The 21,749-nt window shown below is 38.6% G+C and overlaps 1 protein-coding gene across 1 annotated transcript in view; it reads right to left on the reverse strand.

Annotated features, from left to right (window-relative positions):
* PCDH15 (protocadherin related 15) overlaps positions 1-21,749 on the reverse strand; it is a 697,494-nt gene that overhangs the window by 291,437 nt on the left and 384,308 nt on the right. The window contains exons 10-13 of the mRNA XM_029919519.1: positions 17,367-17,573; positions 12,300-12,320; positions 8,225-8,359; positions 6,547-6,696 (exon numbers count right to left, since the gene is read on the reverse strand). Coding sequence (XP_029775379.1) covers positions 6,547-6,696; positions 8,225-8,359; positions 12,300-12,320; positions 17,367-17,573 — 513 coding nt within the window. The remainder of the gene's footprint in view (positions 1-6,546; positions 6,697-8,224; positions 8,360-12,299; positions 12,321-17,366; positions 17,574-21,749) is intronic.

Genomic DNA, 21,749 nt, shown 5'->3' on the forward strand with positions numbered 1-21,749 from the left:
TGTATGTAATCCATGGGAATAGCTCAATAATAACTAGGTAACATTTATACAAGATGCACATCCAAGTGCACATGCGGCAGTAGTGTAATACTCGGAACACCTTTGTGAAGCTGGTACTATAAATACCACCCTTGTCAGGTTAGAAAACGAAAGCAGAGATGACTAAGCTCTTTGTGTGGAGACACGTAAGGGCACAAGGTGGGGACACTGCTAGTCTGGCTCCAGATTCTATTGTCTTCAAATTGGATTCAGTATCAATTTTGCCACTTACAAACGTTGTGAATTTGGACCAATTCTTTATTGAGTGAGGATGCAGACAAATAATATTTTCAAAGTCAAAGTAATTTCAAGCTCTAATATACAGTGACCTGTGACACAGTCAAAGATAAATATACCAGCAATATCTTCAGTAGAGTGTTTTCTAAAATATATATTATTTAATGTTTATTTATTTCTGATAGAGAGCACAAGAAGGGGAGGGGTAGGGAGGGGCGGTGCATAGAGGATCCAAAGCGGGCTTGGTGGTGTCAGCAGGGTTCCGGGGGCTTGACCCCATGAACCGCTTGATCATGACCTGGGGCGAAGTCATATACTCAACCAACTGAGCCACCCACGTGCCCCAGTGCAGTGTTTTCTTTATAGGAGTGGCCTGGCTGAAACCGTGGGCTTAGAGTGAGGGCCCTGGGCGATAACACTCTGTGAATGACAGTGAGGATTCTTAAGCCAAACAAAATGTATTTCTAGAATGAGACTTTAGAAACTGACTGAGAGAGCACTGGGGGAATAAATTCCCTGGCTATTTGGTGAACCCCTATCATGTGGAAGTGATGTGCTGAGTGCTGGGTGGTCGGACATCATGAAGAGTTCCTGTCCTAAAGGAATTGACAGTTCAGCAGGGGGTTGGCTCATAGTGCTAAGCTTACTGAGAGATGCTGTCAACTGTGAGCCAGATAACAGTTACCAGCTGGCTGTGGGCACAGGGTGGAAGGAACGATTCATTCTGACTTGCTAGAAAAATAAAAGCTTTAGTTAAAAAATATCATTTGAGGGACATCTGGGTGGCTCAGTTGGTTATGCATCTGACTTCGGCTCAGGTCATGATCTCACGGTTCATGGGTTTGGGCCCCACTTTTGGCTCTGTGCTGACAGGTCAGAGCCTGGAGCCTGCTTTGGATTCTGTGTCTCCCTCTGTTTCTATGGTCCCCCTGCCCCAGCTCTTGCTCTGTCTCTCAAAAATGAGTAAATGTTAACAACAACAACAACAACAACAAAATAACTCTAAAAAAGTAACATTTGAACTGTGCAAGATATAGTTTCATTCAAACCTTGAAATTTAAGAGAGGTGTCAGTAGCCACAGAATGGGAAGGGATATTCAATGCTGAAGTTAAACACAATGAATAAAATAAAAGACTCTGTATGATGTCAAAGTCGATTATATAGAAGGATGTAGGGAGAGGAGGACAATATTTGAGGTTTAACGGAGATGTGCTGGATGGCCCGTGTAGGAAGTGGGCCGTTCCTTGGCTGAGGACCTGTCCTGCCTAGTGTTTTGGAACAACTGTCTGCGGCAGGGGCATGAGCCATCTGCAGAAATAGGGTTATGGGTCAGAGTCCACTGTCGCAGCCTAATTCACAGCAGGACATAGACACAGAGAAGGAAGTATGGCAGATCCAGTTTGAAATAGTGATTTCAGAAACTGGACAATCACCTGGATGCATGTGGGTGAAGGAGGGAACAAGACACAGAAAGCTGAGCTTGCTGCCAACATGTGTATGACCTTAGATCCACCAGGCCTCTCTCAATGAAGCAGCCGCCCAGGAAGACAGGGTGAGTGGGTCTGAGTCTGTGTTTCCATATTCGATGAGAGACAATGATTTAGCTCATTTATCTTGGAGTGGGTCCAGTCTGAAGCACCTGTCACAACCCTGCATTACCACCTGCAATAGACACTTGAACACCAGCTGGCCATTCAGCACATCATGGGGCACTCAGCTGCGGGAGGCGTGAGTACGCATGGCACTAATGACTAAAAACATGGGGATACTGAAACAGAGCTGCATATTGATTTCTGGAGAATGTTAATACTTAAGGACCAAGAGGTGAATAAGGAGCCAGCAACAAAGTCTCCCAGTCGCCAGGAAGGGTTTCCAGGAAGCGGTACAGTGGGGAGTTCTGCCCAGATGGAGGCGTGAGGAGTGCCTTTGTATTTGACAATGAAAGGTTGACTCACTAGATTTGCGATTTTGTATGCTTTTCATGGAAGGATGTGAGTGAAATAAAATAATAACAATTAATATTTATAAGGAAATAAGGTAATCAATTCTGTAACAACATCGATCGATCCGAGTGCCTGGATGGATAGTGTGGGAAGGCTGCCCCTGGGAGGGCGTGGACATCAGTACCCGGGGACACTTAGGGACAGTGATAGGCCAACAGGGAGGTGTCACTACACAGGGGAGCATTGCTGCCTGAAGGAAAATGAAATGGAATGGAATAATTAGGAGAGCACAGATGAAAGTGAGGAGAAGGGAGAAGACGAGTCAGAAGCAGGACACAAAAAATAGGAACTGAAGAATGAGGAAAATGGAAAGAAGGGGGTAAAGATCAAAGGACTCAGCTCCACATGAGACTCTGCCTTGATACATGAAGGATTCCGATTTTCACAGGGGTGACATACGGTGAGGGCTAAAGATGGGTCTTCTCAAAACTGGCTGTATGTTAGAGCTGCTTTTGTTTGTTAATTCAAATCTCTCACAGTGGCTCTGAGTGGCCAGATTGCTTCCACAAAAATATGCCAGGGTGGAGTCTAGGCATTGATATATATTTTTAATTTTTTAATGTTTATTTATTGAGAGAGAGAGAGAGAGAGAGAGAAACATACAGACAGAGCAAGCAGGGAGAGGTAGAGAGAGAGGGGCAGACACAGAATCTGAAGCAGGCTCCAGGCTCTGAGCTGTCAGCACAGGGCCTGATGTAGGGCTCGAACCCACAAACCATGAGATCATGACCTGAGCCCGACCTCAGACACTTAACAGACTGAGCCACCCAGGCACCCAGGCAGATGCTGTTTTGTGACAGCTCCCCTAACGCCCTCGGGTGTGGATCAGGAATCACACACCTCACAATCACGAGGTTCCTTTTACAATACTCAGGCATCAAAGATATAAAGTCAGAAGACTGATTTACAGTAGAATCTCTCATAAGGACCTGATAATTCCCACCTTTAGGACCAACCTCTCTCCTTCTTGAAGACAAGGACGGTTCCTCCTAACACGAAGGTGCTGGACTGAAATAATTGAGAATGAACTTCCCTTGGGCCAAGGCAGTCTCGGGGCCACAGTGAAAATGACAGATCACAATGATCTGGTTAAACTATTAAAAATACACACACATATATATATATATATATATATATATATATATATATATATACTTAAAATCTGTTATCCAGGGAGCTCTCCGCTGGGCTGTGCTCAAGGTTATGTTTGCTTCTAATGTTGTCACTCTTCCCAACACCGGAATCCTAACCAGAAGTAAATGAGGTGATGGTGTGTTGGGCGGTGTGGAAAGGTGGGGCTGGTGACGGGGCGGGTGCTGCAGAGAACTCATTCTGTGGTTCTCACAAGAAGGGGCAGGTCACAGTTCTAAATCATTTTGCTTTGTTTACACATTCCCCTCTCAATAGGAAATCTATTTCCTTTTATTTCCAGGCTTTCGGAGGATGTTTTACAGCTATGCCCCTCTTTTACCACATGCCAGGAATAACATTTAAAGTACTAATTATAAGTCTTTATCTCTTGGTGCTTAAGTAACTTTTACACATAGAGCCCTAGAAACCCAAACAATACTCTTTCATAATCTGCATAGTTCAGGAAGATATGTAATATATGAATCTTTAAAGGCAAGGAAAGATCTATTTTATAAAGAGATACATAAGGGAAATTAACTGTTGCAGCCAGCAAATACCAGAAATAAGCTTCTGATCCCCCCAAGGCAGACATTGTTTGAGATACAGTTCTACCACATAATTGCTATCATTTTCTTAGTTACACTTTCCAGTTCCCTGCTGGCTGTTTCTTTTTCTTTTTGTGTATAAACTTACTTTTACTTCCAATTATGTTATTATAGAGATGAGAATCAGGTCTAATTAAATAAGAGCATGACAAGGATCGCCATCCCTTTATCTGTATACACTGTAACACTACTGCTTATCTAGGTGCCTCGGTAAAGACAAATGTGGTTCTCAAGGTCCAACGATCAACTACAGATAGAAGCCAATGAGTTTACACCTTCCCATTCATTCTTCCACATGTCATCCTTGAATAAACATATTAAGCATCGACTCTATTGAGCGCCTGTGATATGCTAGGCACTATGGATGTGGATGCTATGGGTACAGAAATAAACTAATTAGAGTTCTGCCTCAAGACAGATGGTTGAAAGGGTGGAGTTCATCAATATGACACATGCCATAAGCAAGACAGGAATAAACCGTACTCTGGCCTTTGAGCCGCTGCCACATATAGCAGAAGGTATCCACACACAGAAAGGCTTACATGTGAATTTCCACTGTCCAGGCTGCAATGCCATCCCTTTTATCACCCGAGAAAGTGTATCTCAATCCGGTGAATAAAAGAGACACAGCACAGAATTATTTCTAGTCTATGTTAACGACGGTGCCATGTAAATGTGGTAACAATTCATCCTTTGGATGATCAGGTACCGCATGGCTGGTACATCCTGCGTGTGCATTCACCACGGTAATAAAACGTGACACTGGCCTCTTGGGTTCTTCAGTGTGGAGTGAGGGCAAGAGAGGGGGAGTCACAGTGAGCGTGTCAGCTCTGAGGGGGTCAGCACTAAGACCTGGGGGAAGTTTTCTCTGAGGTATTTTGAGCAGGGTCCTTTCTGTACAGAGAAAGTGAACCAGGCTTGCAAAATCTGGGGTAAGAAGAGTGCTCTTGGTTGACAGAAAACAGTGTACGGAAGCCGCGAGCCTACATCAACTGTTTCTTCCCTGATGTCTTGCACTGATGAGGACACACCGCTGGGTCACAGAAGCATGGCTGCACACTACTGTGTCCCAGGTGGGGTGCGAGAGCAGGACCATCAAGGAAGGATGACTCCACACTACTTTCTGAACACCACGAAGGCATGCGTCCTCAGAAGGGAAAGTATCTGAAGGACAGGAGGACTCATCAGGCCATACGTGGAAGGGAAGCAGCTAACTGGAGGGAATGAGAAAGAACAAGCCCCGCACATGCAGTTAAGTGCAGGCAGTAGTTCAGGGGCAAAGCACATGCACAGGAAAAGAGGCCAAAAGCAGAGCCAGGGAAACCGGAGCCACACATGAAAGTTTAAGTTTGTTGTCGGGGTCTTTCTCTTTAGGCTGGTCTTTAATACTCTGAAATATTTATATAATGCTAAAACATGCATACATGTAAATTGATTTATGTGCATTAATCATATACTATACTGGTACATATTAGTATGTATCATACATGCATTATTACATATCACTATAATTATGTAATATGTCACTTAGTAACAGTTTGGAGCCATTCGAATGCTCTAAAAAGTATACAGAATCATGGCCTTCCTGGCCTGAAAGTAACTTAAAATTATTGAGTCTGACTCTCAGATATTGAGGACAATCTACGTCAGTGGTCTATAGTGTCTGGACAACTGAAACCCTTCGGGTTTATTATCTTAATATCAATAACCCAAGTATTTCTCATAAAACCTCAGTTCCGGGAAAAGTGAAGTGAAATCTTGGTTGTCTATATTTCTAAACAGCTCCCTAGATAATTCTGAAGTATAGCCAATTTGGAAAGTACGAGACTCAACTATTCTCCAGATTTCAAAAACCCTTGAGGAAGAATATGATACTTCTTTATGACTTACACAGAATCAAAAAAAAAAAACATAGTTTGAGATAACATAATTAATGTAAATGAAGTAAGTACATGGTTAATAATAAAAGGAGAAAAGATCTTTCAAGGAGAAAGATTTTGCCTGATTCTGTTTTTTCAAAGATACCATTGACTATGAAATCCAAGTTCTCTCTGCTGTGATGATTCCATTTTATGTCCAGGTAACCACTGTCTGATAATGTTATCCACCAACTTATTGATGTAGTCCTCTGCCTTTATCACCAAGGGAAATTTAACCCATATTTACAAAAGCTCTAAACAATTTGAATTTTTAAACTATATGTCTAATACTTGGAAACATCAGCATATTAAATATATTATTATATTAATCAAATAAGTATATTCAACGTATTAACCTCTTAAAACTCAAGTATAAACTGATCATATTGCTATGTTTACGTCTAATAACTAGTTAATTCTACTTTAAGTCAATATAAATACATTTTTATGTGAAAGGTAAACATAAATCTTAAGCTTTTGAAGCTAAATTATGTCATGTAATGAGTCTGAAGTTCATTTTCATTTCTTAAGCAATTTCTGAAGTGATGCGTTATACAATGTTCATGGAAACAATTGCTTTGCATAGATCACCATGCTATATGGGTAGTTACCTGTATGACACTGTCCCCAGGGCTCATGTCTGTATAAACATAGACATCATAGGATATTTCTGGGAAGGTTGGAGTGTTATCATTTGCATCCATTACCCGAATATTGACAATAACTGGTTCGCTTTCTTGCACGCCATCAAATGCTGTTATCTTTGGGGATGAAAAATACATGTACAGGTAAATCACAGAAACATAAGCAGTACGAAATTTACTGTTATGATTGAAGGCATTTCTCATATATAACTTTGTTTTTAAAAGGGTGCCAAAATGTTTTGTTGATAAAAAGAAATAACAAACCTATAACAATACACATAAGCAAAGTGCTTGAATGCACTAAGAATTAATTACAAAAATTTTTCTTTTATTTTTGATGTATTCAATTCAAAGCACATTTAAATAATCAGATATGTAAAGTATCAGAGAGGCATGGACTGGTCCAGTAACATTGCTGATACTTAGGATTTAACTACTATTTAATTTTTAAAAATTAATAGAAAAATATTCTCCCATTTTACATATTTTATATACAGTTCCATAGATGTTCTTACAGCCAATATGCTTAACTCAGGTGCCCTAGGGATGTGATGTCTTTTTTGGGTAATTTACAAAATGGCAAGTTTTAAGGACTTAATGCAATTTTTAAATGACTTATTGATGTTACTTAATAGTGATACATTAATTATGTCATAACATTTTAAGAAGGTCTGACAAATGAAGTCAGTGCTGTCACACTACCATTTTTATTCAGAATGACTTCTGAAATTCACCCTGTATCTACGTTTGCCATGGCACTTAAGGTTCAGTAAGCTGTGACTTTGCTGTCTAAGGAAGGGTCTCCAGAAAGGAGTCCCAAGTAAGTCCTACAGTGTGTACTTTTCCATCAGCTCATTTTCTTCTTATGTCTGAATAAAATCTAGCTAATAAATTTGGATGCTAGAACTTTCTTTTTATCTGTATTCACATCTCAACCACACAAATCATGTATGTGCTTATGTAATAGAATATAGAATAATATAGAATACAGAATAATCTCCACTCAACTTTTTTTTTCTCATCTAATTTGAACTAGGCTCCCTCCATCAGATTACTCGCTGCTGGAGAGTGGGGAGGCTGTCCTGGGCGTTATAAGATGCATAGTGGCATCCTTGAGGTCTACCTATCGGATTCCAGTAGCATCCAGTGGTGATGGCCCAAACTGTCTTGCAGACATTGCCAAATGTTCTCAGGGAGACACAGGTGGGACGCGGGCTGGGGGGTGCAGGGATAATCCCAGGGGAGAACCACTGGCCTAACCCTATGACAAAATATGATATGTAATAACAACAAAAAACATAAAGTAAAATAAGGGTTAGGAAATTATTCTTCACTTGTGGATTCTGGTTTATAATATCTCAATTTAAGTAAATTATGAGTGCATGGTTAAGAATGAAACTCATTTTCCTGTTTTCATCTTGAAAATTATTTTCCTTTTTTTAAAATGTTAACACAGCTGCACAAACTTATAAACAGAAAAAGGAGAAATACATGTGAAGAATTTTATTATTGAGTCTCAATGCTCAGTTACTTGAAAATATTGCATTTTTCCTTTCTTCAATCATAGACCTCTTCAGTTGTAAAGAGGCATCTCTTCCTGTTACACACACACAAACATATAAATATGAATATGAAATATTTTTACCGAAAAAGTATAAGTTTGCTGCTCTTCCCGATCCACTGGTTGAAGTAGCGTGAGGTAGCGAGTGATACCAGTCTGCGTGACAGTGAAGACGGAGGTGTAATCATTCAGAAAAAGGTGAAGCTCTGGGTCTTTCGTCTTTGAAAAAAAAAAAAAGTTGAGTAAATAATGCAGCTATTAGTTCGTTACCTGGAAATTAATTTTACAAATCTGTCACAAAACTATACTTGAATGTAATAAGAATTTCCAAAGAAAAGATAGGTTTTACTAGACATTTTCTCATCACTGAGCTGAATTATGCAAAAACAATTACTCATTTTGTGGAAAACAAAATAATGGAATAAGTATAATTAATGTAAAAAAAAGGAAAAAAGAAAAGATAGATAACAATCCAATTGAATATACTCTTATTGGTTTATAATAATAACATTCTCCAGAACTTCACTGGGCTCAAGGAATAAGAAGCAAATGCAAGAGAAGAAAACTGGAGACCCAAATTTTAGCTGCAGGATTGTACAACTACTTCATTGGTGGTAACAAAGTGCCTATATGCATATTACTATTCTGTTCTCACATTTAATCTAAAATAGAAATAAAATTGGTTATGTATATTTCATTACCTATAAATATCATGTTTTCTCTTTCTTATTTTAATGCTGTAAAGATTCCCCAAGGGGAAACATAATGTTTATTTTAATTTAAACATTTCTGATAATCAGATTGGAAGTACATGAATTAGATGCATTTGTCTGATAAAAGAGTCCAGAAACATGATATGTACATAATAAAATGACTGCAAAAGTTCAAAACAGAGAAAATTCACTAAGCATTGGAAACCGCTCAGAGTCTATTGCTGTCCCTGGACGATAAGACATTCATCTCTGCATTTTTGAGAAAGAACAAGGACACAGGTGGGGAGGTGTGAGTTGGTGTCAGCATCATGGGGTCAGAGGGCAGGAGGGCAATGGAAAGCGGGGTACTGGGGACAGAGGGCTTCTGATAAAGAGATACACAGGGAGGCCAGGCATTTTTTATACATTAGGGCAACATTAAAAATTATGCAGTGAGGGAAGCGGGAGATTAGGAGATACAGGTATCCAGTTATGGAAGGAATAAGTCCTGGGGATGAACAGTGAGTGACTGTCACAGTGTCATCGTGTGGTGACAGGTGGCAGGTACTTTGTGATGGACATGACATAATGCAGAAAGGAGTCAAATCACCAATGTTGAGTACCTAATACTAACATTACTTTGTGTGTCAACAATACTCAAATAAAAACCCAATACATAGTATGCATAGTATAGCGTGAAATGTAATTTCATATCATAGATTCCTTTTATGCATCTGAAATCAGGAGCTGAGGGCAGAGTATACAGTTCAAAATTGTTACTGCTGGGGCATTGGTGGTATAGTGGTTAGCATAGCTGCCTTCCAGTTCAAAATTGTTAAAGACATGCTAATTTGATTTAAAAAAATTAGTACTCACATTTTAAACTTTTGTGTGAAACTGAGGAAGTTGATGTGTACTACTATATTAAAAGGTGGGCATGACACAACTCACAGAAGCTGAAATCCATAACTCTTATTAAAGCTTCAGTATGTGCCTATTCCAAATAACTATGAAATTGTTTCATTTGAACCTAACATGGCTCTGTATTTGTGAAATCTCCTTAGATATTTGAAATATCACTTAGCTATATTATTGTAGGTTCTAGGTCCAGGAAGGTATCACTTAGCTATATTACTGTGGCTTCTAGATAGAAGTCCCATATGCTACATTCATTGATCCTGGAACAATAAAAAAAAAAAAAAAACTAATACCACAGACAGTAATTTCCATTGGTCTTTATATTATAAAATCATCAGAGTTGTTAAGAGGCATGAAAAGTCAGAGGCTTTTCATGCATAGTTTCAATCAGGAACCTCAGTTTCCGTGTGAGCATCATTACCCCGCATGCTCAGCATAGCTAGCAGGTGGGTGGAGGGGTTGATTAATCAAACATATTAGTTAATAAAAAGTTAAATTATTTACTTAAAAATAGGTGATGAAGTGGATATAAAATTAACATATTTTGAATCACAATTTGAGTTTGCTTCTTAATTGTGTCCCTTAAAGTCAATTTCAATAAAATGGTTAATTTTGTTATTAAAAAGTTAGAATGCAGTTTCAATTAACTGCAATTACTAACTAGGATAAAATCACTAGGCTGTTAAATTCATGTATTTTTTTTTCCTGTTCTCCAAGTGTCCCAACAATGATGTGGAGGAACGCAGCGTCGTGTACTCACAACTCTACGTGGCCAGTAATTCAAGGCTGACCTAATATATCAACCATTTACTTCTTTCCCTTTGTTCAAGTCCCTTGGTCCTGCTCTACTTTCCTCATAACTAATATTCTCCCAATTTCTTTTCTTCCTTCTCTGTTGGTAAATTTGATTGGGTATGTTTCTTCATAGACTCACCAGGTGTTATGAGCAATTTCTTTGTTATGTCAGGTGCAGTGATGATACAGGACTGCCTTAAGTGCTGGGCCAAGCACCAGTGTATGTGCATGTGATACTGCACCACACAGCTGTGCCACAGACCACACTGTCATTGCCCAGGTTTGTGAAAGCCATGAGACCTTCACTGTCAGAAGCTTTCCGTTTGAAGACGGCACACCCACCAGAACTTTATCATAAACAGACTCTCATGTTTGATAACGAGAAACATAAAGATCTTTTTTTTGATAATTCTCTTGTCTTCACTTTAAGTCCTGTTGTAACAACTAGCTAGGGACTAAAATATGACTTTCCAAACCTGCAGATTGTTTTTGGTATAAAAGATAATATAACACATAAAGTTATCATTGTCAATGGCATCTTATAGCTCATGCCAATCTGTCCTGCTCAGTTAATCTCTGATTAAATTATGACTAGTGAAGTTCATGGATACTTAACATAGTAACCTTTTTAAATCTATGTATAGGATACATAGACCCTATTGGTGAATATTTCGATATTTCTTTGAGGACAAGAATTGAAGAATGCAGATTTGAAAATATATAGCCACTTATTATTCAAAGCTTAATACCTAGGATTTATTTTTAAGGATAATAATAGTTTTGGGTGTGGGATATTATAAGTGTAAAATGGACAGAAAATGCTCTGATTTCTTACTCTTATAGGGACAGATTTTATGTAGTCCTTGTGTCCAGAAACTTGTTTAAAATACATATTAGTTTTTTAAAATCAATATATACACAGAAGGCTGATTAATAAATATTTCTTTCCCTCTGACATAAGGTAATATTATATTATCTGAAGGATATAGTCAGTATATATGACAAGAATATCATTTCATTGGTTTATGTATTATTTTCCAGGAGGGTAAAATAAACTGATATTCACTCACAGCACACACACACACAAAAATTAAGACAAAAGTAAGCACATATCTAAATGCAAAGGTAAACAAACATGTGAATGTAAAATTAAAAATCCTATCATATAGAAGCAATGCATTCAAATGCAATCGATTGGATTTGAAGCCAATTTTGGGTTTCTAATGAGAATCAGAATATTGTATCACACACACACAAGTTTATATGCATCCTCTATAAATACACATATAACACAAAAATGTACGTATATGTGCACATATATACATATGCATGCTTAGGTAAACTTTAAAGGGGAAATGACAAAAATTAATCTCATCTGCCAATATGAATTGGTCAACAGTAGTTATCTTCAGACAACCTTGTTCAAAAGGGTACAATCCCAAACTTGGAGACTTTCAGAAAGAATACAATGATGCATTGCTAATGTTTGTCATGGGCTGAAAAACATTTAAAAATTAAATAATCTTTGCTAAACTTCACATGAAATTTGGATTCCACACAATTCATCCTACTATAACCAAGAATATGATGAACATAAATTTAAATTACATCTACACACACATATATAAGATCATTGTAGATGTCTTTATAAGGGATACTGAAGTGTATACTTGTTTTAGGAGAAAAGAGAGAACTAGGAAATGAACACAGCAATTAACAAAAGAGCAAACACAAAATGAACACCTAGTACCTACAGGAACTCCACCCGGTGGAACCTATATGCAAATTAAACATTAAATAGAAAACTGTAAGTGTAATTGACCACAGACATGCATATGGCTTACAAGTATACAATAGCAAAAAACAAATAAACAACAAAGTTTTCTAACACTTTTAAACTAATAACTTTTTTCAAGACGTATTTTTTCTAATATTCTCACATAACATACATACAATAGCATAACAATATGTGTAAAGCATATAAGGACAGTGGACCTTTAAGGGCATATTGTATTAAGTCTCAAGGACACCTTGATTCTGAAAGAGTATCTCTTTATGCAGAACTATGAACCCACATGGAACTATAAGCCAAATGGGTAACCTTGGTTGATTATTATTTAAATTTATTTATTTATTTAATAATCAGAATCCAATAATCAACTTTTAGTAGTTCTGCTTACTGAAAACATGGTTTCAGATATCCTCTCAAATACCTTGGGCACATCTTGCTCTACCTATCTGCAGGGCTATTTTGGAAATACTAGGTAAGAGTACTTAAAGAAAACACATGAATGTGATTACTATTACCTCTCTATATGGTATATATATCTTTATGTGGATATTTACATATCAATAGAAAAGGAACACTAACACAAATATTTTTGCTTACTCTTTTCAGTTTCACTGTGAACCTTAATATTCTTTCTGATCCAAAATCTACACTGCTAATAATGCCACTCACCAATCCCTGCTACTGTTTTTTAAAACTCTATCTTACTTTCTAATGAACTGAAGGAAGAAGTTGATTTTTAGGCAAATAATCCAAGTTTGTTCTCCTATTCTTGAAGCTACGCAGGAAATTAATGCCTGCAGTGGTGATGACTTCTCTTTTCATGCCTGATCCTTCATCTCCATTTCTTTTGGTAACACCTGAATGTGGTGACATATTTCCGTCTCTATTCTTAAATCCTTTATCATTATGCTGATTAATTGCATTATTCTGGCACTCAAAAACAGTGAGAATTTAGCAGGCAGTAAAATTCTTGCTGTACTGAAAGGACCTTGAGTTTTCTTTTTGTTAATACAAATCTTTAAATCATCTAGTAAGTGAACATACTTTACTTTTAAAATAGAGAGTACTTGGCCTGGAAAAAAGGAGGTGATTCTGAAGGACATCAATCTATCTTGAAACATATTACTGACTATTCTATGAATTTATTCTGAGTGCTGGAAAATGGAAGTTATATGGAATACTAGGTGAGTTATGAGAAGGCTCATTTCAACTCAACAGGATGAAGAGTTTTCTAGAAAGTAGTTGTCCAATCATGGCATGGGCCATATCATGAAACAGTTAAATCAAGATCACTAGAATTTTAATCCATATGTTAGATATCATCATTCCTTTACTCATGCCTGAATGTATGCATTCATTCAACAATTAGTAGAAACTTTTAAGTTTTGCAAACTGTGTTAGATCTTCAGGATACAAAAGTGACAGAGATCTAAGTCCTATTCTCAGTTTAAATTCAAAGAGGGTGCAAGGCACCTACAATGTCACATGTACAGTGTTAGAGAGACACACAACTCAGTCAAGAGGAAGTGGAGTCTGGAAAGATGCATGAGTGAGGGAGGCTCCTAGGGAACTCTCAACCTGGGAGGAAGTTGTCCAAGCCAGCTTGGGGGATGAAAGATGAAAGATTTCAAAATGTGGAAAATGTCACAAAGGTAATGAGATAAAGCTATGCAGAAAACTATACGTAGTTCCTAAATGTAGCAAGTGAGGCAGAAATTTCAGGAAATGAGGCTATATAAATGCTCAGGCATTAGGTGACAGCCAGCCATTCCCTTCTGCAGGGAAGCTGGTCTCAAAAGCATGCTAGGCAGAACTGTGGCATAGACCAAACTGCCCTCTTAAATAGATGGCTCTTAGTGGCTGGTGAGAGGCACCAGAGTCAGAAAAAAATAGGAAGGCAAGGATATCAGGAGGCAACTCCAATGAGAGACAAATGAGAAACAAATAGAGCAGGGGTTGTAAAGATGGAGACCAAAAACAGTCACCAAATATCCAGAGGACAAAACAGAAAGAATGTGAAGACTTTCAGTTGCAGTGAGGAAACAAAATCAAAGACTTGTGGGTTTTAAGACTGAGGGGCACAATGAGGTGTTATCAGTACCTGAGAAGTGGGTTTTAAGAGAACATTTCACATAGTATAGGAAACTGGATTAAACTATGCTTAACATTCTGTGGACTTGTTTACATTACAGATATGCAGAAGCTATATTTAATATTTTAGAAACCTTTACCACTAGGAAATTAGAGATACGTGTTCACTTTCTAGGCATCTAATGGCACTCATTGGAGTTAATTTTGGAAAGAGGATGTGCCTAAATAATAAACTAGTGGCGAGATACACAATGTTTAATTACTTGACATTTTTACAAGACATATTAATGGTGCCACTCTGAGTGCATGCGGCATTTAAGGGACCTGTCCTCTCCCCATCCTTCCCACTAGGCTGAAGGGAAGGACAGTCCAAGGCGGTGATGAGCACTCCCATATACCTTTTTGGATCCCAGAGGATTGAGTGAAAAGGGCCAACTCATGAAAACAAGGCCCACAGTATCATAGAAATATCACAAAGTAGGACCAAGGAATGAACCAGTGGGGCAGGGGTTAACTTTAAAGAACAAAATCTAAGAACCATAGCCTCCCACCCCAACCCCTGGAAATGCTCAGAGCCTTTAATAGACTACGTGGGATTGTCAACTCTAAGAGCAGAATGCCAAGTAGTCTTTGCCAGATATTTTACACCTAGGATTTCCCCCACTCCACCTCAGCCATACCCTGGAAGTCCCACTATCCTTTACAAAGGCTTTTAGAATCCAATCTTAACATTTATTGCTTTAAAGTGAATGACACTCCAGGAAAGTAAGAATGTGCCCAAGCAAGTATAAGGTTTAGTATGCAACTATTCAATAATATGTCTATCTAGTAAATACAAACACATACATTTTGCAGCTGTGGAAAAACTTTCCCTGGCATTTCTTTTTCAGAATTTAGTTTTTGCTAACCAATGTGTTCATGAAGGTATGACTTACACTACTATAATTTTCTAAATGGACTAGTTGCTGCTTAATATATGATTATGCATTCCAATTTAAAAATGAAACAAAACCCACACCCAAATCTATGGAACATCACCAGGCCTACAAAATACAGTAACTTAGTCTATTTTAAAATTATTAAGTTGGCTCTGATTCTTCTAGTGAGGATTCAGTAGATGAAGACATTCAGGGGATCCCTAACACCCTACATCAGGATGCGGAATGGTGGTCATATACGCACTTTTCTGGAAGAACATCTGTAGCATTTATCACCTCTAATGATGGTCAGACTATAGTCATACTAATCAAGTAGATATGGGCTTTCTAGTTTGGTGCTTAAAGTCAAGTACTTTGCTTCCCTTAGACCTTGGCTAGAGGACCAACTCCACCATTTACTAACTCTGTGATCACAGAAATGCATTTAAAATAGCTTCTGTTTCCCCTTCTGAAATATGGGAAATTGTATCTTTTATGTTTGCTGTGAGACTTAAGGCAATTAATGCAAGATAAAACATTTACTAGACTGTCTGGCTGGTACGAAGGACTCACTGAGAGTTACTGTTAAAACGAGATGAGACCAAAGAGGAGAGACTAAGAAGTGCAGGAAGGCCGGGGTGAGAGGAGAGGCAGTGCCAAGTGGTAGAAAGGCATCCGGAAAGAAGTGGGGTGAAGAGGAGTCATCACAGCCTCAGAAGCCTGTTAGAAAATTTTCCAGAAAGAGGAAAACAGAATCTGAAAGCTTTTCCTTCATTTACTAGACGATGACAAAGCTTCCTTGTAATGAGATTTTGGGGAACACTCTATGGCTGTGCTGTCCAAGTAGTGGCAGGTAAGTTATTTAAATTAAACAAAACATTAACATTGTCAGTGCAGTCCTGTTTCCAGAGCTCCACAGCCATGCGGGGCTGGTGGCTGTGCTGGGGGACAGCGTGGCTCCAGAACATTTATAAAGGCTCTGATGAAGAGGGCTAAGTCAGAACTTTCCACCTTGGAAGTGACAGAATTCAAACTGAAAGGATGCTTAAAAAAAAAAAGTGTGTGGGGAAATAGTGTGGCAGGTCACAGAACCACAGAATGGAAGGAAAATCTTCAGATATCACTACAGACCTGGGGATCTTCTAACCCAAGAAAACAGGACCCAAGAGCACTCCCTTCTGTGTGACTTTGTCAGGCCTCCTTTCCTCCCTGTGGGGACAGGCTTCTTCCACGATGTCAGCAAACATGGCTATGGTGGCTGAGATCTGTTTTCACTTCTTTAATGGGTGATTCCAAAGCCTCCCAGCTCTGGATCTTTGGTTTTCCTTTCCTGGAAGGGCTGTGACTGGCCTGGTACAGATTGTCTGCCCACGCCTCAGCACAAGAAGCAGTGAAGAGATCAAGGACTCTGCCCTGCCTTGTCTGGACAACAGCTCACCTTGTGGCCAGAGGCACCTCCAGCACAGGGCAGTGGTGTCTGCTGTGCATAGAGCTTTAACATGAGCATGGCCAGTGGCGGCAGTGGGCAGTGGGAGCGGGTCAGCTGCCTCCAAATGTGTTTTTTCCTAATAAGTTAGCATCGGGAAAGTTCTCTAAACCATACTGCAGGGCTGCCTTCATGTGTAATTTTTTATATTTATATTTACTGTGTAATGTTATTATGTTCCCCTATCCTCAGTTACAGAAGCAGTTTGCAATCTAGTCTAATAAAAATAAAAAGATTGCCCTGTGATTTAGTAAACTATAAACCAAACATTCCTTTTCATCCTTATACCCAGTATTTGAAAATGAAAAACAAACAAATAACAAACAAAAACACAGTCACTGAATTCAGACATACTCTTTTTTCCAGTACCTGTGATGTGAAATTAAATTATGACACTAAGAGAGACCCATATTTATACGGACTTGGTTCTCTATTCTATAGCTCATGTAACTATATCCTTATAAAATTTCCTGTTGACATAAAGACAACAAGAGATGTGGAAAGAAAACAAGAGCAAAATGCAGAATTAACCTACGTCTTCTATGTCTTTGTCCAGAGCCACGATTCTAAGAGGGGTGGTCAAATTCAGACTGTCGGAGATAGTGGCTCCCACCGGGGCTGACTCAAGGATGTAGCCTTGATAACTGGGCATCGTGAAGTACGGACTCTGGTTGTTTTCATCCAGTATTTCAATATGTAGACTGGCAAAGGCAGGCAGAGGGTGACCATTGTCTTGTTCAGCCTAGAAAAAAATTTTTTTGAGAAGTTACAAAATTCTATGTTATTGGATTCGGCACGTCACTTTTCATACTATATAGGAGGGTTCTCTTTTGATCTGGAGTCATTACAGAAAGAAGAAACATTTTCAAGTTGACAGGACCAGGGACCTTAGAAAGCATAATTGAAGACAAGAATTACCAGAGATGCTTCATCAACTTTTTGGTCTCATGTTGTCAAACTCAGTTTATATTACAAAAAACAAAACAAAACAAAACAAAACAAAACACTAATAATGAGTTGCATTGTACGTTGTTAGGAGAGGTAATTGTGCTTAAAAATAGAAAGTTGAGAAGCAAAGGCATTTGGTAAATTGCTAATACAATATTTAAGTAAAGAAAAAGATTCATAACCTAAAGTATTATATTTATTCTCCTATGTCTTCTCATTCCATGCTAATGGTCAAATCCCCAAATAACTCATACTTCTATATAAAGTTAATAGATTAAGACTACATTTTTGTCAATGGAAAATCTTCAAAGGCATCATATAAGGAACAGAGATAATTTCAAAGAAATACTTTTAGTAGCTATAGAATTGAAATATTATTTAAGTAGACATGTTATTCAAGTATAATTAAGACTCATCTACTAAAAATATGTTTGTTGTCTTTTCTCCTCTTCAGTTTAAAAAAGTGATGACAATTTTTATTTCCATTAAATTCTCTTTTTATGACTACATAGTTGTGTTGTGAATGGGCAAATACCAACCCTTGACTTTGTTTTTTGTGTTTTTCTTAAATTTTTTAAGAAAATGTACCTTATTATATAGCAATCCAAAAGTTTTATTTCAGGGAAGCTTTCACCACAACTGACTTTTAGAAAATTTCCTCCAAATTTCAGGAAAAGCCTTGACACAATTCAATAGAATACATATATTGAAATAGATTCAAATTCTGTCATAAATTTTTATTTATATGTTTTCCCCACTTTTGCAATAGTTGTGTTTTAAAATAATCTTCAACTGAAGGTTAAATATTTTATATTAAATACTCCAGTGCTTTCCTGGATGAAATAGTAACATTTTAGCTATGAAAATCTACAAGTGCTTAAATAGGTATCTCTGATTTTTAATCAAGTGGCAAGAGCTTGGGCTTCTAGAAGATTATTGTACACTTTCTTCTGATAATAATTTAGGATTTCCATCAATGAAGAAGGTTTGTAACATATCACCGTGATGTTTGGCAGTACTGGGAACTCTGAACCAAGAAAAATCACAATATCTTTTCACTTCATATTAGTATTGAAATATTTTGAAGTCTCAATTATGCTAATTACTAATTTGAAATTGTGGTAATTAATAAGCCCACTGGAAAATTAGGTTATTTAAACCATTGATTAAAATATGTGTTTTTCTTCTTTTTAAATATTTTGAGGACTCAATTTCAATACATTAGATTTCCTTATTAATGCTACATCATTTATTTTATGCATTTATATTGTCAGTGGGGAATGCATTGTTAAAGTGGTCCATGGCACAAAACGCTCAATGAGTCCCGGTCCGCACTGGGGACCACCATCCTGAAATAACGCACAGCCTTGTCTGGACTTCTACCTCCTTCTCATAGACACCGTGTGCGCTCCCCACACCATCAGTATGGAGCGCTCCTTCCGAGTCCAGCGGCTGTCATTAATTTGCGCTGAGCTGCAGATGCTCTTCCAGGAGTTCCCTCTGTGACACACAGCAGGCTTTTTGGACACAGCTGATCAGGGTGAGAGGTACAGACTCTGACTAGAAAACACTGATTTTACACTGGACAAAACTAATCGGTCCATGTGGGCTTCCGACCCAGCAACCGTGATCTGATTAAAGTGGGAACCGTTCATACATGCAAGTCACTGTGAGCAGGACCTTCTCTCTCCCTCTAGTTTGCATCTAGTTATTCCAAAATACATTATGCCACATCGTGGACATGCTAGCAATGCCATGAAAAGTCACAAACTATAATTTATTCCCTCCCCCATAATAAACACACACAAACACAATTTATGGATGGTGAGGGTAAAACAAAAAGCTGAATTTTGTAACAATGAAAGAAGCTTATGTTTTACATTCAGCTCATAGCTTGTTAATTTTTACCACCAGCTGGGAAGCCAGGAAGAACATGTATTATTTGCATGATGAAAACAAAGTGGCCCCGTGAAAAGGAAATGAAACTCAAATTAGATCTCTGGGCACAGTCTAATTCTGCATACCTTTAAAAATAACATGTAAAAGCCTTGTTTTAAGCCTCTCAATTATTTGGTGTTAATATGACTGATATGCCGTGTATTTCGTCAGATGTGCTAACGAGGCATCTGTCTCCAAAGTCGACATTGTTGACCCCTGCCCTATTTTGGACACCCCTCTCTAGATGTGAGACCATATGCTTCTGTGTTGATGAAGGAGCAAGAAGGTTAATTTTAAGTTCAAGGCAACATCACATGTAAGTACCAGACAGGAAAGCACCCAAACTCCAGCCTTTTGATTTATGAGAGGCTTCGCGGGGAAATTCACCACCTTTCTCTAATTCAGAGGATGCAAATGAACACCCCAATGTAAGACTGATGGAAGAAATTAGTGGCAGGAAAGAATATTAATAACACAGATACCCCAGATTAATTAGAATTAAAATACGGCACTTGACACAAATTAATACCATGTGATACCATGCATCAAACTTGTCACCCAGTCCTTCCTTCTTCTATATAATATAAATAGGAACTTTGAAAAATGTGACTTATTCTGTTCCTCCATAATCACTAATTAATGAGGGAAGAAATAGAAAAAAGCAGGTCAGGTAAAATAAAGTGGTATTTTTAAAAGTCATTTAACCCCATAGGATGGCCATATTTATACCCACAAAGTCTGTAGTTACCAGTTAAATATTATTATTTTTTAATTAAAAATCTTTTAACATTTATTCATTTTTGAGAGACAGGGAGAGACAGAGTGTGAGTGAGGGAGAAGCAGAGAAAGATGAAAGCACAGAATCTAAAGCAGTCTCCAGGCTCTGAGCTGTCAACACAGAGCCTGATGTGGGGTTTGGACTCACTGACTGCGAGATCATGACCTGAGCTGAAGTCAGATGCCCAACTGACTGAGCCACTCAGTCACCCCAAATATTATTTTTAAAAGCCAACTTTTGTTTGGAGACTTTCTGGGCACAAGTCTTATTTTCAGTAATGAAACTAAAAGCCAAGAAATCAGAAGTATAAAAGAAAATGCACTATATAGCTACTTTGGAGGCCACAACACTGCAAGAGACAAACTGTTTCATCTTCAATATTAAAACAAGTAAGTGTTGATAATCCTGTAACTCCCTGCACCAGGGACTCAGGAAGCAGTGTAACTTTTCCTTCCCCCTGCCGGCAGGCAGCCAACACTAACAAATTCCACCCTCTCCAATACGAACCCTCTCAAGGAAATAGAATGATTGAGGGAACAACTGGAAAATGGGAGAGATTATCAAGACATTTAAATAAATTCTAGGGAAGAAGAATGAAATTGTTCTTTGCTAGTTAAGACTGGTGGGTCTGTGGAACCTACTTTGCATTTGGTCCCTTGTGAGGTCCTTACTTCCCACAGGTTTTGCTGAGCAGGGGCCCGAGCATGCTCAGTTGTCCAAGCCCCCAGGACTCCTATACTCCCACACTGTCCTTAACCCCAAATCCGTCTTCACCATTGAAAACACTGTTCACTAGTGTTTCAACACAACACTGTCTCTATTTCCTCCCATATTACCCCCCAACCTCTCCCCATTGTCTTTTGCTGGTCTCCCCCAGCCCCTGAGGGCTTGGCTGTCTCCTCCTCATCCTCACACTCAGGTGAAGGTGGGTGCCCTGCAAATGTCATGGCCATAGACATGTCAGCTAAGTCCTGGCTCCAGCCCAGCCCTCCTGCCCACACCTGCCGTGTGAGCCCCCGAGTCCTGCCCATCACACACCTGTGCCTGGGGCCTGATGAGCATTTCCCAAATAAACTCTGCAGAAGGGGGGTCTTAACTCACAAGCCTGTTACACCCACAGTGGCCTTTTCTTCCAGATGTTCAGCCAGGACCCTGGAACCCAGGACCTACCACCAGGCCTGCTTCTTTCCACCCTTCATGGCTAATCCATGAGCACATGTTGTTGACTATGAGCTTTACCATGAACTCCAGATC

The sequence above is a fragment of the Suricata suricatta genome, chromosome 2 (genome assembly GCF_006229205.1).
Source record: "Suricata suricatta isolate VVHF042 chromosome 2, meerkat_22Aug2017_6uvM2_HiC, whole genome shotgun sequence".
Lineage (NCBI taxonomy): Eukaryota > Metazoa > Chordata > Mammalia > Carnivora > Herpestidae > Suricata > Suricata suricatta.